Raw genomic sequence first — 18,351 nt, forward strand, 5'->3', positions numbered from 1 at the left:
CGCTGGCTGTGAAATGTCTTTTACGCAACTGCATGTCAACATCAGCTCATGTTACAGTGGTAAAGTAACTCCAGCAGGTGGCAGTATGTGATAGGAACTGATGAGGCATTCTGCTGCAGAGAAGGAAGTCTATTTTTATTTATTTTTATTTTATGCTGCTTATTAATTACAGCTGAAAAACGGTCATGCCAAATCAATTACAAATAGAATTATGCTTCTATTGAGAAAAAAAGAAACCAATCTTTTGGTACTGTTTCAACCTTTATTTACAGCTCCATAAAATTCCATATCTTTTCACAAGCTTGCTTTTAAAGTATTTATGACACAAATGTCGGGGCAGCAGGGAAAGGTCGATATTTACAAGTGAATATGTATCATATTAAATGATGCCTGGAAAAGCAATCAATAGAAATGACTTTTTCTCAATGGAGCGACCATGCAGGAAAAGGACTCAAATGCAGTTGAAAATACAAATGCATATCTTTAGATTTGTGTTACGGTCTACTGAGCTTGACTCATTATGACTTATATTAAATTACTTTATGAATAGAAATGACCTTAACCTTGTGTAGAGTTGTGATTGTGTACTTTTACTGTCATCCTTCAGTACCACGGGAAAAAGAGTTAATACCCCCATTGAGACATGAAAAAACCAAACTCATTGTTTTGACATTACAATGTGAACAAGGGATGGACATGGACAACCAGGTTGCAGCAGTTAAAAAAAGGTCTGTTGTAAAAAGTTGAGAAAGTGTGACTGAAATGTTTTTATTCCGTCATTTGACATTATTTTCAATGAAATGTTGAGCAGTTTGCACGAATTTGCAGTGAAACACAAATCTGCTTTTCAGCATCTCAAATGTGAGATTTGAGACTTACAGAAAGGGAAGACTGCTATTCAGAGCAGTTTGGAAAAAAAACATCAGCTACAGAAGCACTTTGTAGTGTAACACAAGTCAGCTTCATTCCCCATTGAACATTCACAGTTAATGCTAAATTGTACTGACGCATACTTTCTAGTAGTGGAGTTGCCGAGACCCGTGGGTAATGTTGAGCAGGTGGGAAGTACAGTGGTAAAGTAAAACCTACAACAATCCTGCCTTGTGAATAGTAGAGTTTATTCAAGTTGAGACGTGTTTATCTGAGCATAGAGAATTGCTTTCGAAAGCCCTTTAATCTGTGAAAGATTAAAAAATCTTTTTTTCCCAGCAAAACTAAATTATGCCCCTAACTTGAGGCTAAATGAATAGGTGCTTATTTCTTTATTTTCCTCTGGGCCATAGCCTGAAGTGTTTGGGGTACAAATTGTGAAACAATTTGTTCCAGATGTCCATTGAAAAGTCATAATAGCACTGCATTTGCAAACCGCAATTCCTGCTGTGCATTTGAGCCATTCTGATATTAAATGAGTAGAATTTTGGTGGATTGGAAATTGACCGTGCTAATGTTTGCACAACTGCAGTTAAACAATATTTTGCAAAGCTGCTGTAAAACAGGGTGATAGTGACGTTTTTTTTTTTGAGAATTACAGCGCAGGGCCAAGGATGTGACCGTGGCTGATGGGAAATGAGGGGCATGTTGCCACGGCAAGAAAAAAAAAAAAAAAAAAGTTAGAGAATGTGTGGTGGTGGTGAGGCAGCAGGGATGTCTTTGTTTTTCGCCATCTGAGCAGTTCAGTCTTCACTTCTCGTATTTCTCAATGTGGATATGCAGGAAAGACAGTGTACTTGTACATCTTTGTTGTGAGGCTGAGGTTTGTGTGCGTGAGAAGGGGAACATGATATACTGTACAGTTGGAGGGGGAGGTTTCATTAGTCCTGACTCAGAATGAGGTAAGAGATAACAAAAGGAGGATGGTGCACGTACTGTAGGAGAAAGGAGATCCTTGGAACAAACTGTACCAAAAGGGTTGTGTCAAGGTCAAATATACTTAAACCGATAATATAACGCTCAGTATATCCTACCTGATATATCCTCACTGGACTAAAACACCCCAGACCACAGCACTCAGTTATGCTGTCATGTCAGGCCTGCTTGGTGAATTCACTGCTGTGTGGTTATGCTGATGAAGGGGGAAAGGCCTGGGCCTACAGCAGCTCTCATAGGCCAGGAGGCAGGATCCTCTGTCTCCTCCAGTAAGTGGAGACATGTGAGACCAGTCAGTCTCCAATTAGGCCCAGACTGTTTCCCAGAAGCGCTTGAGGCCTCCCCCTGCCTCTGAGCCCACCACGGCGGGAGAATGGTGCACCCCACAGTGTCAGGACCTGACCTCAGCTGGCATGAGACGGGCCCTTTCTCGTATTGGGCTCATGCAGGCGAAGAATGGCGTGTGCACGCACAAACGCTGTCACGAAAGCGTAAATGAAACACAGCCATGGTGGACGTTTTTAAACCAGTTCACAGCTGCATAAAATTTGCTTCAACAGGTTTCTCGGTTTTCAGTTTTGCATACAATTACCAAGGTTATTTAAGAAGCATGATGCTTTGAAGTTGACGTTTTAAGAGTAAATGCTGTCAATCATTGTTCTTAGACAATAACAAGCTGTCAATGCCGATTCAGTAAACAGCATCCCATAAGATTGCTCTTAACACTACTGTCATGTTTATACAAATCCAAAAAAACACTACACATAGACAGACTGGAGCCAAGTGCAGCTCATACTTTGAGTTACCGTATATCACAATGTTTTAGGCGCATGCACACTTCAGGTGCTGTGTTGACTGATTCATTGTTACTTTACTAGAAGAAAAAATCCTGTTTAAATCACTTTAGGAAACCGAGGGGCACTGAATTCATCCTAGGGCAGGATTTCTGAGAAAGGGAGTTTAAAAACAAATACAACAAAGTCTCTCCCTCACCTTCCTCTCCTTATGTCTCTCTCTCGCCCTCTGCTTCTCACACACACACACACACACACACACACTCATATAACCATGCGAACACCACATTTACAGTATATCACAGCATCTTAGCCATCTGAGAGTGAGTTTATAGCACATGATAGTGAAAAGCAGTAAAACGTTGGCCTGTGTTCATGGCAGCAAGTAAAATACTGCTGGAATGTGGATTAGCCAATATAATTTACTAATTTAGTTCAAAGTATTTTTCCACAAACATGCAGTTGTGTAAGTTTGAAAATCGCCCGCATACAAAATCTTGCAAAACATCTAATTTAAACTAGCTGGAGCAGAAGAAAAAAATGAAGATCTATGGCTTCACTTAAGTTTTTATTTTAAATTATGCGACTTACATCTGAACATTACATCTATCCCTTTCCCTAAGGAGGACCTGTCCGTAGGTGACCAAGATATAAGAGTAAAGATTAGTGTATTAGTGTAAAGATAATAAAGGAGTGTGAAAACAAACAGATTCTAGCAGACCGCCTGATACAATCCTTCTGGTTTAACTGGAGTGTACTGGGATTTATGACCCATTTGTAAACATAAGCAGTGTAATGTGAAGCTAATAAAAAGTACTAAAAGTAATTTAACAGATAATGTAGTAACAGCAGTGACTGGCATTCTTGGATGAGGCTACAACTGAGAAATGATGCAGCCACCTTAGGTATTAGTTCCTGAATTGAATTTGACTGAATAGAATTAATTTGAGAGATAGACGGCGTCTGAGTGCCACAACAATTAGATTTACTGGAAAAGAAGAATTCACTTTTTTTGGGTAGTGAACTTGCTGATGTAGGGGTGCAGAAACACTGTGTGAACAAGACAGAAGGTTGTTTGTCCCAGCGGGAAAATGGTATTGTGGGATTTTTTTTCTGCACATTCATTGAACTGTGGGTGGCTCTTATTCTCGGAAACTTTTTCAATGTGGTGTGAAAAGAAGCACTTTTTTTTTTCCTGTGGGACTTTTACGATTTATCTTATGTCTTAATGGAGCGTCCCGTATATTATCTCATGTTGATTGCAGTATATTGTGCAGCTTAATGATTACAGGCATTGCAGAAATCTCAGATGAGAACTGCTGGTAGATGGATAAGCTGGAGCGATTTCTGGAACGGGCAGATTGTTTGTTTACATGCAGGTTGGAGGTTGGAACAGACTGTTCCCTCCTTCCAAGATTTCTAGTAAAAGAGGGAAAAAGAGGCCGTGGTTTGGGGCGCCTCCAGAAGAATTTCCTGTCTACAGGGAGTGCCCCGTTAGAAGAGGACAAAAGGAAATGCCTTGAGAAGAGAGGGAGTGATCTCTGATTCAGGACAAGCTTACCGCACAATTGATGGTCAGAGTCAAAGTAAAAAGTCCCATTGAGCTTCTCTGTGTGATGCTTACAATCAGAATACATATCTAAAATATGTAGGAGAGGCTGTGGAGACAAGGGCCCCCTCTGTTAGACCTCTCAGGGACACTGAGTTGCTGTTTGCAGAGGTCACAAACCTCAAAGTGTAGGAGTGATACATATTTAATGTAAAATGGGAGGATTGCAGCTGAAACAAAGAGAACTGTAAGAATGAGAAATACATGGCTATATATACTGACCGTTAAAGCAGCTGCAATTTTAATAGAAGCAATAGAGAAGATAAAAAGAGATGATGAAAGAGCCCTCCTGTAACTCACTCTGAGCAGAAACACACCTGCACCAGTAACAATAGGCTGTATTTTTAAACTCCCAATGGCTTGCAGTCAGTTTATAGTCCCTTGATATGACTTCATTGCATCTGCTTGCCATGAAGACGTTTCATGTAAGGTCATCAAATTCCCAGTCATGCATACGCGGAATTATTTACTGATTGAGGGAATAGCTAGGATCAAAGGTTTCCTCTGGGTGACTGATGCATCCTGGGTAGTATCCTCAAACATCTGTGACTGAGTCAGTCCTTTACACAATGTGGAGTATGCAGTAAAAGGTGATTTATAGTTAATGGATAACTTGCAATCAAGATCTGGTTCCTCTAGGATGACATCTTCTAGGTAAATCCCCTCTGTTCCTTCGAAACGTCGCTGTACTCTGCGTGTCACACATCACAGGCCGCTATCAACACTCTTATCTAGACAGTAACCACAAAACCGGTATGTGTGAAGGTTGCACATACACACTAAATCTATCCGGAAATGTCAGACTTACTGGAACAGCTTAGGATCAAGTTACTACTGTGTTATAGAGGAAGTGTGTGTGTGTGTCTGCGTTTGCATGTGTTCATGAGTGTATATGCATATGGATAACCAGCATATTATACTATTTGCATATGAAAACTGTATGCATGCACAAGACCCTCAATGAATTTGTATGTTTTGGCAGTATGCACCCTCTTGAGTGCATTTAGACAAGGTGTGTGCATGTAACAGCATCTCTCAGTCAATCTGCTATCATAGTGTAGACAGATATATTACCATCTGCCCAATGACATCAGCCAGCTATTTCTAGGGTTTGTGGGAATCAAAGTCCATTTTGAACATCCCGATTATGTCATTGGCTCCCTTTGTCTCCAAACATTTGATACTGATAAACGGATGGAGGTAAACAGATAGAGGCAGGCGAGCCGAGATAGGCGGGCAGCGTCAGATCAATCATATTATCTGCCATGATGCAATCTGAATGTTTGAGGCAGCAGTTGATCTGGACACTGGCCGTTTCGGGGAACTGGGCAGATGTGCATTTTCCAGATGCAGCTCGTACCACTATGATGGTATGACCTCACATGTTTATTTCAGTCGGTAAGTGCAGACATCAAAGAGGTGCAGATTGCACTCTTGCACATGATGGTTTCCTTCAGGGTGTTATTTAGGTTTCCCTCTTGTTTGCACATGACTCTTACATTGTGAAATTGTGGGAAACATTATTTACTTTCTTGCTGAGAGTTAGATGAAAAGATCGATCCAACTCTCATGCCTGTATGGTAAATATGAAGCCACGACCAGCAGCTGGTTCGCTTAGCTTAGCACAAAGACTGGAAACAGGGGGAAATAGCTAGCCTAGCTCTGTCCAAAGGTAACAAAATCCCCCCACCAGCATGTGGAAAGCTCTGCTGAGCTGAGGTGTTATGTGCCAGACAATTATTTTGGTTGGGACCAGTAACTTCCAGGAGTCTGGTAACTGGAACAAAAAATAGTCTGGGGCATAACCCCTAGTGAAACAGCAAATTGTGTCTTTTACACTAATGTAAAGATTAATCAAGCATGATATAACCTGTTAATCAGGGAGCTTTAGAGGTGCTAGTAGGTGGACCTTTGGACAGAGCCAGGCTAACTGTTTCCCCCCTTTTTCCAGTTTTTATGCTATGTTATGCTAAGCTAAGCTACGCTTATTGGCTGCAGGCTCCAGCTACATATTTAACATACAGACATGAGAGTGGTGTTTGTGTTCTTGTCTTACTCTCAGCAAGAAAGAAAATAAATGTTACCCAAAACGTCAAACTAGACTAGCTCATATAATAATCATTTTCTATCTTTTAAACAAAGATAGAATGAGATTTGGTCTGTAGTGGAATTTCCAGAAACACCATGTTGTGGTAAGATGAGACAAGGAAGTAACATCAGGTCACTCCTAGGTCACAAGTCAGGGGACGAGAACATCTGGAAAATACTGTATCTATTAAACCTGTCCCGTGTTCAAGTATGAATATGTGTTTCTCTAGAGATTGAGGGATTCTAGGCAGCTGCAAAATGGAATGTTGTGTTCCGGGGCCGTCTCCATTTAAAGGTCACCCGAAAACAGAGTAAAAGGGGCCTCACACGCATCTTAGCCTTCTTCCCAGAGAGAGATAGACTGAATTAGATTTAGGTGAGCATCTTGACAGCCAAACTTGACAGCTTGAGCGAGACATATAAGCTCTCTTGGAAATACACATTCACTCAGAGTTGGGATGGCACTAAATGACACTTCATGTGGTTAACTGTACTGCTAATCCTAATTCTCCTCGATCAAGAGTTCATTAAATGCTTTTGTGTAAGTCATCAAAGTCTCAAACCTTCTTCACGTATGTGAATATGAGTTGTGCTGCTCTTGAGTTTTTCCATAACATGGTGCACTGTGGATCAGCTGATTTACACACTATAATCTTGGGCATTTGACTTCAACTTTCCAGTAAATGTCAAGGTGCCATTTCCTTAGCAACCACATCTAGCATAATGTGGCTCGTGGTGAAAAATAATGACACACTGGATGCCAGGCCCTGATGACGTTTGTGACATTCACTTCTTTCTTTGACTTCTTCCTCAACACCATGACTGCACAGTCAAACTGAACTGAATCACACATTCCTCTAGTGTGCATTTCCTGTATCTATTTTCACAAGTTAGCACTAAATGAAATTAAAATAGTCACTGCCCCAATTGTGTCAGCTATATGTGATTTCGAAAGAAAGGGTTTTAAAATTCCAGCGCAGGTCTCTCAGGAGTTAGTCCTGTGATGTCTGTCTCAATGATAGCCCCAGCTGAAGTTCCCAGCTCACTGCCACATGGCTGAAATGTTGGTAATAGACCCACGTGCTCTTCCAGTTGCAATTTATCACAACAGAACTAGACGTTCCTATTATTGTCTCATTGGCTTATGCCAGGAAAATTTCAAGCGAAGGAAAGACAACACGCTCTGGAAAAGTGCCCTTAAGTTTATCACAGCTTTCCTGTTATCAACGTGAAAAACTTTTCTCCTCTCCTCCTGCTCCTCCTCCTCTTCGTTTTAACCTTGAGGGAAGCAGAATTGGAACTGGCCCTGTCAATGGGCCACATTGTGGTGAAATGTAAATATTGGAACGGTGCCCAGAGTTGAAATATTTTCTGGCAGGGCTGACAACAACCAATGCCAGAAAGTACGTCATAAAATCAGGAATCAAATAATTTATTCAAAGACCATTCTCAGCAATGTAATAGGCTACTGTTAAGAAGGTTCACAGCTGTTGTGAGATAGATGGACACATTTTCGAGGGATAATAATCTATGCCACTGGTGGACAATACATTTACTCAAGTACTGTCCTTCAGTGCAAATTTGAGATACTTCTATTTAACTTGAGTATTTCTGTTTTATGATACTTTATACTTTTACTCCACATTCACATCCACATTCACACTCCAACATTTCAGACAAAAACATTATACTTTTTACTCCACCACATTTAAATGACAGCTATAGTTACTTTTCAGATTAAGATATTACACACAAAGATATGATCAGCTCAAAACAAATACTGTATTATCACATATTAAAATAAAGACTATATGAAGTAGTTAAAATTAGCTCCACCTTGACCAGCTACAACATTAAGGTGTCGCTTACATTCATACATCAATAATAATCATTCAATTATATTATAAAACTGATTGGTATCATTCTGCATAATGAGTACGTTTGATACTTTAGTGTTTCTGAAACTCTGTAATTTTTCATTTAATGATCTTAAATGACCCGTAACAGCAAACGAGACTAACAGTGAAAAGAACACTATTTTTGCGTAGTTTTTATTAGTGCCGTTGCTTTGGGTTTTTCCCGCGTAGTCACGGAATGATTTGTGGCAGGTAGATGGCGCTACAGCAACACATTCTGATGGTTCACAGATTTCTTTGTAACACAGGAAATTAAATGAAGAACAACTAAAAGCTAAAAGGGAAAGGGAAAGTGAAGATAATTACAGGATTGTAAATGATTCCACCCCAAATTGGCCCTCAGGTATCATTCATAAAATAACGATGCGATGTGGTTGTACGTCAATACCCAGCATTAAATCAAGTCCCCCTTCCATTTAGCGCCAGGTTTTTATTTCTTTTTAGTCCGTGTTTGTGTTGGCCTACTTACATTTTCTTTACCCTTGTCCCCCTGTAATAGTATAAAGCGTCCGTGCGTTCCATGAAATGTGCTATTTGAATCTAAGTTATGACGTTCGTTTGTTACAACAAATTCTTAATGCTTTGGCTCGTGGTGCAGTCAAAGTGATAACGTTGTTACCCGGTTTAGGTCACGATACATCCAAAGTAGACTAAGTTACCGTAAGCAACACTTGAAATGCAACGATGCATCTGTAAAGTATTCTCTTATTGTAAATTAATGATTTTCTGTCTATCAACGCCGTTTGGCCTCCATTGACTTACATTAGCTTGCGATTGCGTCTGAATTTACGCCGTAGCGAGTAGTATGAAAAGGCGAAAATCCGCGTAGTGAGATTGGTCGGGGTGGTGGATGGGTAAAACACAGGACCTTCACCCAGGAGACTGGGGATTGTGTCCCGCGTGCCACGTTTCCTTTGTGTCCTGCATTTCCTAAACTCAATTGTCGCTTTCTTCTTTTCCTAAACCCAACCCGTCCGCTGTATACAGCGCTCAAAATGCGTACAGATAATACGCCACTTGGCGAAAGTGGTGTGTATGTTTACGTCCGCTGTATACAGCGTAGACATACACAGTGGATAACTTAAAATGCGTACAGATAACACGCCACTTAAGAAAGTGGGCGTGTATGTTTACGCGAAGTCATGATGTCATGTTGCGTAAAGAAAAGATCTTTACGACAGCAGGTGTGGTAAAAACACTACTGCTTTTGTCCAAGGCGGCCGCTAGAATCAACACAAACTGAAAGTTATAAATAGCTACTTTAAGTACAGTTTGTCTTTAATACTTACATTTTTTTTTTTATTTTAATGCAGGATTTGTAGGAGTACTTTTTTATTGTTGCTACTTTTACTTAAAGTAATCATCGACATAGGTGCCGCAGAAAAAACAAACTGGAGATCTTCGAGATTGTAACTTTAAGTAAATTATTTGAATACTAATCTATGTATTTGTTGAATAAGTAAAACAAGAATTCTTATGAAAAACACAAGTTGCACAAGATGAACTAACTTACCTAGAATAGTTGCAATTGTCAAATATCATTGTGAATAGTTTTGTGGGTGTGAAAGGTATGTTACTGGCTCTGTGTTCTGCTTTTAGCTCTTCCCAGAAGGCAGCTGTGACAGTGAGGGTACTCTCGGCCAGCCATAATGTGCAGGGAGAAATGCCCAGTGCTCCATGTGCCCAGCATGTTGTTACACGTGGGATTTCACTGCCAACTTTCACTGACAGTTTTCACACCTTTTCAGATCATCAAATGGAAATCATCCACTCATAAGTAACCTGTGTATTGATACAAGATGAAAACACCCATGTCTGGTGAAGGGTGAATACCGTTTTTTTCAGCCCTGCAGACAGTAGTCTTGCTTTGCCATAGCGCTGCGGAGGAGGGTCTGGTTAGTCCACACAGCATTCCGGGATGGGAGAAAAACGTGCTCTGGTTTATTGGCATTTCTTTCAACCAATCACAATTGTCTTGAGCGGTGCTAAGCACCGAGCAGAGCCTCGGTAACGCTGCGAAATCGCCTCGGGAAGAAACTTGTTTTGGTGGAGCGTGTACGTTCAAAGGTTGTTTTAGTCATTCAACAGAAAACTCAGATTGGACAGATAGTCTAGCTAGCTGTCAAGATTTACCATGCAGAGATCTGAGGAGCAGTTAACCATAATCCTGATAAATTCACCAGAGTTTAAAATTCAACACAAAGAAAGCATAACGGACATCCGGTCGAAAAGAGCGACATCTGGCGGAATTTCCGGCGGCAACGGAGCAATCCCGGAAGTGGAACATCGTGGATATAGACTATGCAGACAGAGACACAATAGAGAGAGTTTATACAGAGTGCACAAGTACTATGCATGATATGTCGGGCATAATGCCCGAAGAGGTGTCCATTAGGAATAATTGTAAAGGACGACGGGCAGACCAGAACCGTCGGACTAGCGGAGAAAGGGGAGTATACAGGGCCCTCATATGAGGGGACCCCACAAAGATACTGGAATGAATAGCCATGGATGTGGGAAGGGGCCCATAATGAGTGACCCTGGACAGGGTCAAGACATTTGTGCTACGCCCCTCACAAGGGCAGTATCCCACTTACACCAAGTTCACTTGCCAAAGAAGAAGAATTAAGACCATTCATTTATATTTTCATGTGTTTTGCAATAAAAATCTAAAGTTTTTCATAACACCCGATGGTTTGACTAATACCTAGAACAATTGTTACCCTCCCATAAGGTTCATGTGCAATGGAAATTGTTGGTCACCGCTCCAGTAAGTAGGTCGAACCTTAGAAACGACTTGGCACCGAGAGATCTTTCTAGTCCGCTCAGCTCATAGAACCCCAGCTATGAGCCATAAAGCTAAAATTATGCTAGCGATATTCAAAGTCAATAAAACAAACAGACTAGACAAACAGCTAGCTATCCAGCCATGTCATTGCCCCCAAATCAATATAAATATTTTCACCCATAAAGATTAACCCATACCATGGTATAAATAAAAATAATGAATACCATAAGTAGAATCTCAACTTGTCTGCTGGTTAATATAGTTTGATTTTGTGTGAGCTAAATAATTTGTTTTCTTTTATATTTTTCTTTTCTTTCTTTAATTCTTAACTACGGTGCTATTTTTTTTTTAACACCTAACATGGTGCAGTCACTTCTACAATAATTACAAAGTGTTCTTCCCTCTAAATTGACAGTCATTCTCTACAGTAGAGTTGCACAATCAACAGAAGAAACAAATCTTTGACACTCCTGAACAAAACGTTCTTTAGAGAATTTATGGCGTCACTCCACATAGCATGGATGACTATTTATAAATGTTTCTAGTCAACACAAAATACATAAATACATTTTATACCAATACCAAAAGGACATAGTTTACATTTTGTTAAGAATGAATTGTGAAAAACAGTGTTGCCACTTGGGTTTCAAAGAAATTACACAAAGAAGAAAGAGAGAGAGAGAGAGAGAGAGAGAGAGAGAGAGAGAGAGAGTTACCAGGAAATGAATATGTGGTGATTGGTAATCACACAGAAGTCTTGCTCAACCAACAAGGAAGTTTTACAGTAATACAGCTGTAAATTGCAATGCTCAATAGTGGACACATGGTGACAAGGCAGGAAGTAAAGTTACTGTACATAATGATAACAGGACTAACAGGAATCAGATTGATATGCCAGGAACCTCCCTGGCATATCTCAGATCATCAGTGACAGTTCCACAGTATCTGTTTAGAATTTTACAAAACAGTGTTTCCTCTTACAACTCTTTCATTCATTCGGTATCGTTTAAAGGTTTCAGTAAAACACAGATTTTTATTCTTTATTTAAGCCTCCAAAATGTCAGATGATATTCAACAAATAATATGCTGATGTTTTAGACCTGAATTAAGGGCTCACTGTATTCAGCTGTGCAAACCATAAGCTGTGCCTTTGTTGTTGCAAACACCGCAAACAATTTCATAGAATTCAAGAGCTTTCAAAAAATCGCCCTGTTCAGTTAAAATCTGCCTGACCGAGCAGCTCCAAAATATTTTGTTGAATAACATTTTTCTGTTCATCACTCCTCTTTCCAGTCGAGAGATCCACTTTTCCCCCCTCGTACCCAGCGGGTTTACGGGAACCATGAGCTAGAGTAAATTTCTGAGTCAGTGTGGGAAAACCTAAACAGCTGCCTTTTTCACTAAACAGTGGTTTAGACCAACACGCTATCATGCGAGGTCTTGTCTCATGCACAAAACTACATTCAAAATCATTGACTTTACGTGTGAATTGAAACTCTTTTGCTGTATGTGCCACGCCTTGATTACACAATTAGAAAGCTAAGGAAACATGGACAAAAGGGTATTATTGGTTTTCTATTTAGATCGTGTAAACCTTCCAGAAATAAAAGACACAGAAAGGCTCACAAACACATCGCCTACAGGGCCCAATCTGTCATTGCCAAGCCTTACACCCTGAGCCTCAGATGGTTTTGGCTGGAGCAACGGAGCTTTCTCAGCCCCCAGTTGCAGCTCCAGGTCACTTGGTTCGTCAGCTGCCTCAACTGACCAAACATTTGAGGGTTGACCTCTGGTTAAGTACAAACTGTCTTCAGTTTATTTGTATTTCTTTTACAAGCCTTGACATCTGTGGGCTCTAGCAAAAGTGTAACTGACTTGGGGAAATTACAGTATACATGCTAAGAAGTCAGCATGCTGTTATAGCTAATAAACTAATATGCATAGTCGTTTCCATGGAGAGGTGGTGAGCTAAAACATGGTTTTGGGAGGTTTCTCTTCTTTCTTTCATTGACTTGTATTATAGTCCCAGAAATGGATGGATGCTAAATGCATGCCTCACAATGATGACACAATAGACTTTCTGGAAACAACTGAACTGTTACGAGGCTATCCTAGTGATTCCCCCCCCGCCCGTCCTGCTGGTGGTCTGAATCAACACCTGACTCACCTCTGTGGACACAGCTGGCTTTACCAAAAACCCATCAGGCTCTGTGGCGTCAGTCCGTTGCCCACAACCCCCTCCCTCTGACCAGCTTCCAGCCGAGGATTGGTAAAACTTAGGCCAAAACAGATGCTCTATGCTGAGAAGTTTCAGAGCTGTTTGCTGACTGATTTTCACTTATCTTTTACATGATAAGTACAACGAGTGAGCTGTTTAAAGGAAGGCAAAGCCTGACATGATACCATAGCCTGGGGTTAATCTGCAGTACAATAACCACCTGAGGCTGATGGTGCTCATTGCTGAGTCAGTATGAGCACTCCATCAGTCACACACATGTTCATGTTGCCATGAAAACATTACATTACATTCTTTCAGACAGCCTAATGCTGATATGCAAAGTATCAGAAAGTGATGATAAAAAAAAAGTCTGACAGTAAGAGTAGAGCAGCAATGGACTATCCCTAAATTAGCATTAACAGATCTTAGACAAAATAGGATTTTGCCTACTACTTTTTTTAAACCTATTTTTACTTTCTAGTAAAATGTCCTTAATTTCTAATTAATTCTGATTGGATTATAATAAGAAAAAATTATTTTGAATTCGCATTCAATGTTTAATAAATGGTTTATAACACACTGTAATGTAACTGTCAGCACCTATGAGGACATTTTGTGTTGTGTTTATTAAATGTAAAGTATTTGTCAACAATTGTAATTTCTCCTATAAAGACATACTTTATATCATTACAACTGTATTTTTCAATTCACTATCCGTGTACACACCAGCCTCCACTTACTGTATGTGTGCCCTGTATGTGAGGAGTTATAGTTGACAAATACACTTACATTTGCCTTCAACTAGACTACATTATGGTTAGATTTTATTAAAAGGTCTTAGGAAGGTATTTTTTGTGGCAGGTTTTATTCATAGAGCTCAGGGCAGGAAATAAAGATTTTTGTTTTCACTGCAATGTAGCCTGTATGTCAAAAGTGATGTTCTTGTCTGAGAAATGCTTCAGTGCTGAAACAATATGTTATGTATAATGGGTCCATGTGGGTTGGGCAGTTGTGTGTGCAAAACACAATAAATAACATAGTTAATTACGTACTATATTAAATTATTTTGATATCGAATAACACGTTAACAAAGGATTGTCAGTACAGTAAATATATGCTCATAATGACTGCAGGGAAAAACAGACACACAACTTCGCAACAATGAGTAGTAAGTAATACCTGCTTCCCCTGGATACCAGCTCTTGTTATAGGGAAATAAAGTCATATTGTGCTGTATGAAGTTGCCCAAAATCTGGCGCCCTCTATGGATAACTGGTGCTCAGCATACGAGCTACGATTAGCCCTACTGTGAATTTCTCAGAAACCGACTACAGACTGAATCATCACCGCATACTTATTGACGCAAAAGCGGAACTTCTACCAAAAAAAATGCAATCATTCATTTATATGGCTGGTTCTTAAATTCTCAGCAACAACAACAAAATAAATCCACAAAAGACTGCATTATTTAAAGTGTTTAGAAGACCCTAAAGAGACCGGTAGGCTACTAGGTTACCAAAGGTAAATAAGTACTGCTTGGAACTCCTTCATCAACAGCGGGGGCGCTGCTCATAGCAGGAATCCTTAAAAAAAAAAAAGCTTCCTGTCAAGAGAGCGAGAAAGAGGCTTACTGGAAGGGGGAGGCGGAGTCTCCTCGGATATTTAATGTCTCCTCTCCTCCTCCTGCTCCGCTAGTAACTCTCAGCTCAGCAGGGATACACACCGACAAAACTACTTTAGAAGTCTGAAGTTTATTGCCAAAGAACTTCGAAACATTTGTGTCACCCTGAAAGACGCTGGACTGTGAACAGACTATCTATCTATCTATCTATCTATCTATCTATCTATCCAGCGACTCACACTTGGATTTATTTTTAAACGAGCGAGTTTGGAAAAACCATTCAAGGTGAGGATCTGTTTTTTTTTTTTTTCGCATACTACTTCTCATCTATGTACTCCATATAGGCTAAACTTGGATAAATAATGTTGCGCTTTTGTCTGAGTGAGGTAGGCTAGGTTTTTTTTTAACTGAAGCCGGGTTATGGCGTGTAAATTGCGCAATCTAGATTACGTTGTCTTTACTGGAATTGGCCGAGTCCCGAGGGCAGATTGCACAAAAAGTTTCCCCGAAATGGCTAGAATTTACATGGGAGCATTTGATCAGAACACAGTGTTAAAGCCACAACTCCTCTCAAACAGAGGACAGGACTAATGCAGTTTGTGTCTATATTGTTTTGTTTTATGATGACAAAAAAAAAGCAATGACGCTCTGGGACAATTTCCCCATCATCACCAGGGATGTTTAAACGCATGATATACAGAACTTCCCACATCTGGAAAAATAGTTTCCCTTAGAGCTGCTGCAGCTGTTCCGTTAGATCTAAACATGAATAAAACAGATCTGCTATTACTTTATGTCATGGCAGTGTTAAACTTTTAAACTGCATTTTATGTTTAGTGTCATCTTTTCCACACTGAACTCAAAACTCACATCCCCTTCTCTTGTCTCCTCAGGTGTTTCAGACAGACTGACCTCTTCATGCCCTCAGCGACAACCCTTTGAGCCTCTCTTTGACCCGACCTCTTCTTCTCTTGTCTGTGTGGCGCCCGGTGCTCCCCAGGCTATCTAGAGAGTGGGCACAGCGCCATGGTAACTTACAGCAAGTTTGACTCCGCAATGAGCAGCAGCCTCTTGGACTCGAGTATGCTGCTGCCTCAGCGTTACAAGACTTTTACCTCCAAAACGCAGTACCAGATGGTCCTCGCCACGCTACACAAGCTCCAGGAGAGTGGCTTCTACTGGGGCGCCATCACTGGGAAGGAGGCCAACGCCATGCTGGCAACCGAGACCACCGGCACGTTTCTCATCAGGGACAGCTCCGACAACCGACACCTGTTCGCCCTCAGCGTGAAGACGGCGTCGGGGACCAAGAACCTGCGTATCCAATGTGACACTTCCTCTTTTTACTTGCAAACAGACCCTAAGAACATTCAATCTGTTCCCCATTTTGACTGCATCCTCAAGCTGGTCCATTTCTACATGCCTCAGAGCAAAGGGAACACTCGCAGTGGGAATACCTACTACATTTACTCTGGAGGGGAGAAGATCCCCCTGGAGCTCATCAAACCTCTCCCCTGTATCTTATCCACCTTGCAACACTTGTGCAGAAAAACAGTCAATGGACATTTGGACATTTCTTCTCAAAGAGACCAACTTCCTCATCCTCTGAAGGAGTTTCTCCAGGAGTATGACGCTCCTATCTAAAGGTGTTGGACTGATGCTCTTGAAGGGGCAAAGACATGAAAGAAACGGGATGGTTTCAGCTCTATCTGAGGAGTAACAATGAAGCAGAGTCAAAAGAGTCAAGCCCGAGATCGTGCTTGTGTAAAGGAGCAGTTTATCGTACTGACAAGATGTGTGTACGTCTCGCAGAAAAGTGGGCATCAGTCTCTTAAGTCCCACATGGACTAATCCACTAACAGGGCCAAGAGAAAGCGAGCACTGCTGTTATCTGGTGGTATGAAAGAGGCAGAACCTCCTCTGCCTCACTGATGACATACAACTTACTGAAAACCGAAGCTGTCTACAGTCTGATGACACACAGGTTCCTTCTGCTGCTGCTGCCAACCAAATGTGCTGTGAGGCCTCAGCCTCAGAAAATCATCCATCCATTAAAGCTGGATCGGCTTTTACATTCAGGCTGGCTTTTTTTGTCGACCTCGGGTGATAATCTTGGACATATTCGAGACGTCCACGCAGCATTGTGGGGTCTCTGACCACGCTGGAAATTCACAGACAGTGGAAACTTAAGAGTACAAATGAGTGGACACCGATGGCCTTCTGGGTGTATATAAGCACCAGCCACGATGGGGAAAACAATTCTGAATCTTATAAGATTTTTTTAAGACCGTTAAATGTGGAAAGAAGATGTAGTCCTGATATTTTATTTTGAGGAAGGGTTTTTGCCAAACTTGCCTGAACTTGACTGAATCCTAGAGGATCTTACTTGAGAGAACAGTACCACTGCTTAATATGGCTTCAGGGGTGAGGGAAAAGATGTGGTAGTACTACAGGATTGCCATTGCTTGCAAATGAATGTATTAAACAACAACCAATAAGGAGAAGAGTCAACATGTATCTTATTTTCATGAGTTTACATGAGTGAAGATGTGTTTATGCTGTCTTTTATAAAGATGTACTTTTACCAGCCAAACCACTGGCTGTGAATGCTTGAAGACATTTGTTTAACGAAGCAAGCAGACTGATACGACTTTGCACTTATTTATATTTGTATGATAACATTTCATTAATTTATAATAAAAGAGCACTATTTTTCTATGAAATGAGATCTCACTGTTTGATTTGTTTTATGACTTCAACATTATTTCCACAGAGAATGACTGACTAATAGTGAAATGCACTACACAGGACATGAAGCTCAGCGTAAATTCTTAAAGGAAGACTTCATTCACTTTTCCATCACTCATAATGATAAGCTGTTTCACGGTACGTCACTGGTCAGTAGTAATCAGAACAGCTGTGTTGTTGTTAGTTAAACCAATCAGGGTCGACCATTTGTTGACGAGCCTATCACAGCTTGATACCCTGCTTTAAATCTGCTCTCTTCCACGGTTGGCAGTTGTGTTTCGGAAATAGGGCCCCGCCTCCCTTCTGCCACCGGTGGTCACGCCTCGACCTGGGTTGATTCGGCTTGGCTGTTGTGGTCCCTCTATTTATTCTCCACCACCAGTGTCTGGACTCCATCAGGGGATTTGTTTGGGTTCCTTAAACCCTTTAGGATATTTGGGTTCGATGGAGTCCAATCTCCAGAGACTCGTACATTTACATGTTGTATGTACAATAAATATGTTCATAATTGCAAAGAAGTCTCTCCTGATTGAAATATATTACATGGGTCTTGAGTCTAAGTTTGGGTAACATGAGTTTGGGTTTTGTGAACTTGCTAAAGTGGTCAGGGCACAAGTTCACTGTTTTTCATGATTTTTCTCATGAATTTTTAAATGTGACCTTCTCACCTACTTAACCTCAACCCGAGTGATGGGAAACCACC

The 18,351-nt window shown here is 40.8% G+C and overlaps 1 protein-coding gene across 1 annotated transcript; it reads left to right on the top strand.

Moving 5' to 3' along the window:
* Nucleotides 1–14,958: 14,958 nt before the first annotated feature.
* socs3a (suppressor of cytokine signaling 3a) lies at nucleotides 14,959–17,623 on the top strand. The gene is made up of 2 exons (XM_039825899.1): nucleotides 14,959–15,185; nucleotides 15,794–17,623. Exon 2 carries the CDS (start codon nucleotides 15,927–15,929, stop codon nucleotides 16,542–16,544), a length of 618 nt encoding a protein of 205 aa, XP_039681833.1. The 5' UTR covers nucleotides 14,959–15,185; nucleotides 15,794–15,926; the 3' UTR covers nucleotides 16,545–17,623.
* Nucleotides 17,624–18,351: the final 728 nt, after the last annotated feature.

Source organism: Perca fluviatilis, chromosome 15 (assembly GCF_010015445.1).
Source record: "Perca fluviatilis chromosome 15, GENO_Pfluv_1.0, whole genome shotgun sequence".
Lineage (NCBI taxonomy): Eukaryota > Metazoa > Chordata > Actinopteri > Perciformes > Percidae > Perca > Perca fluviatilis.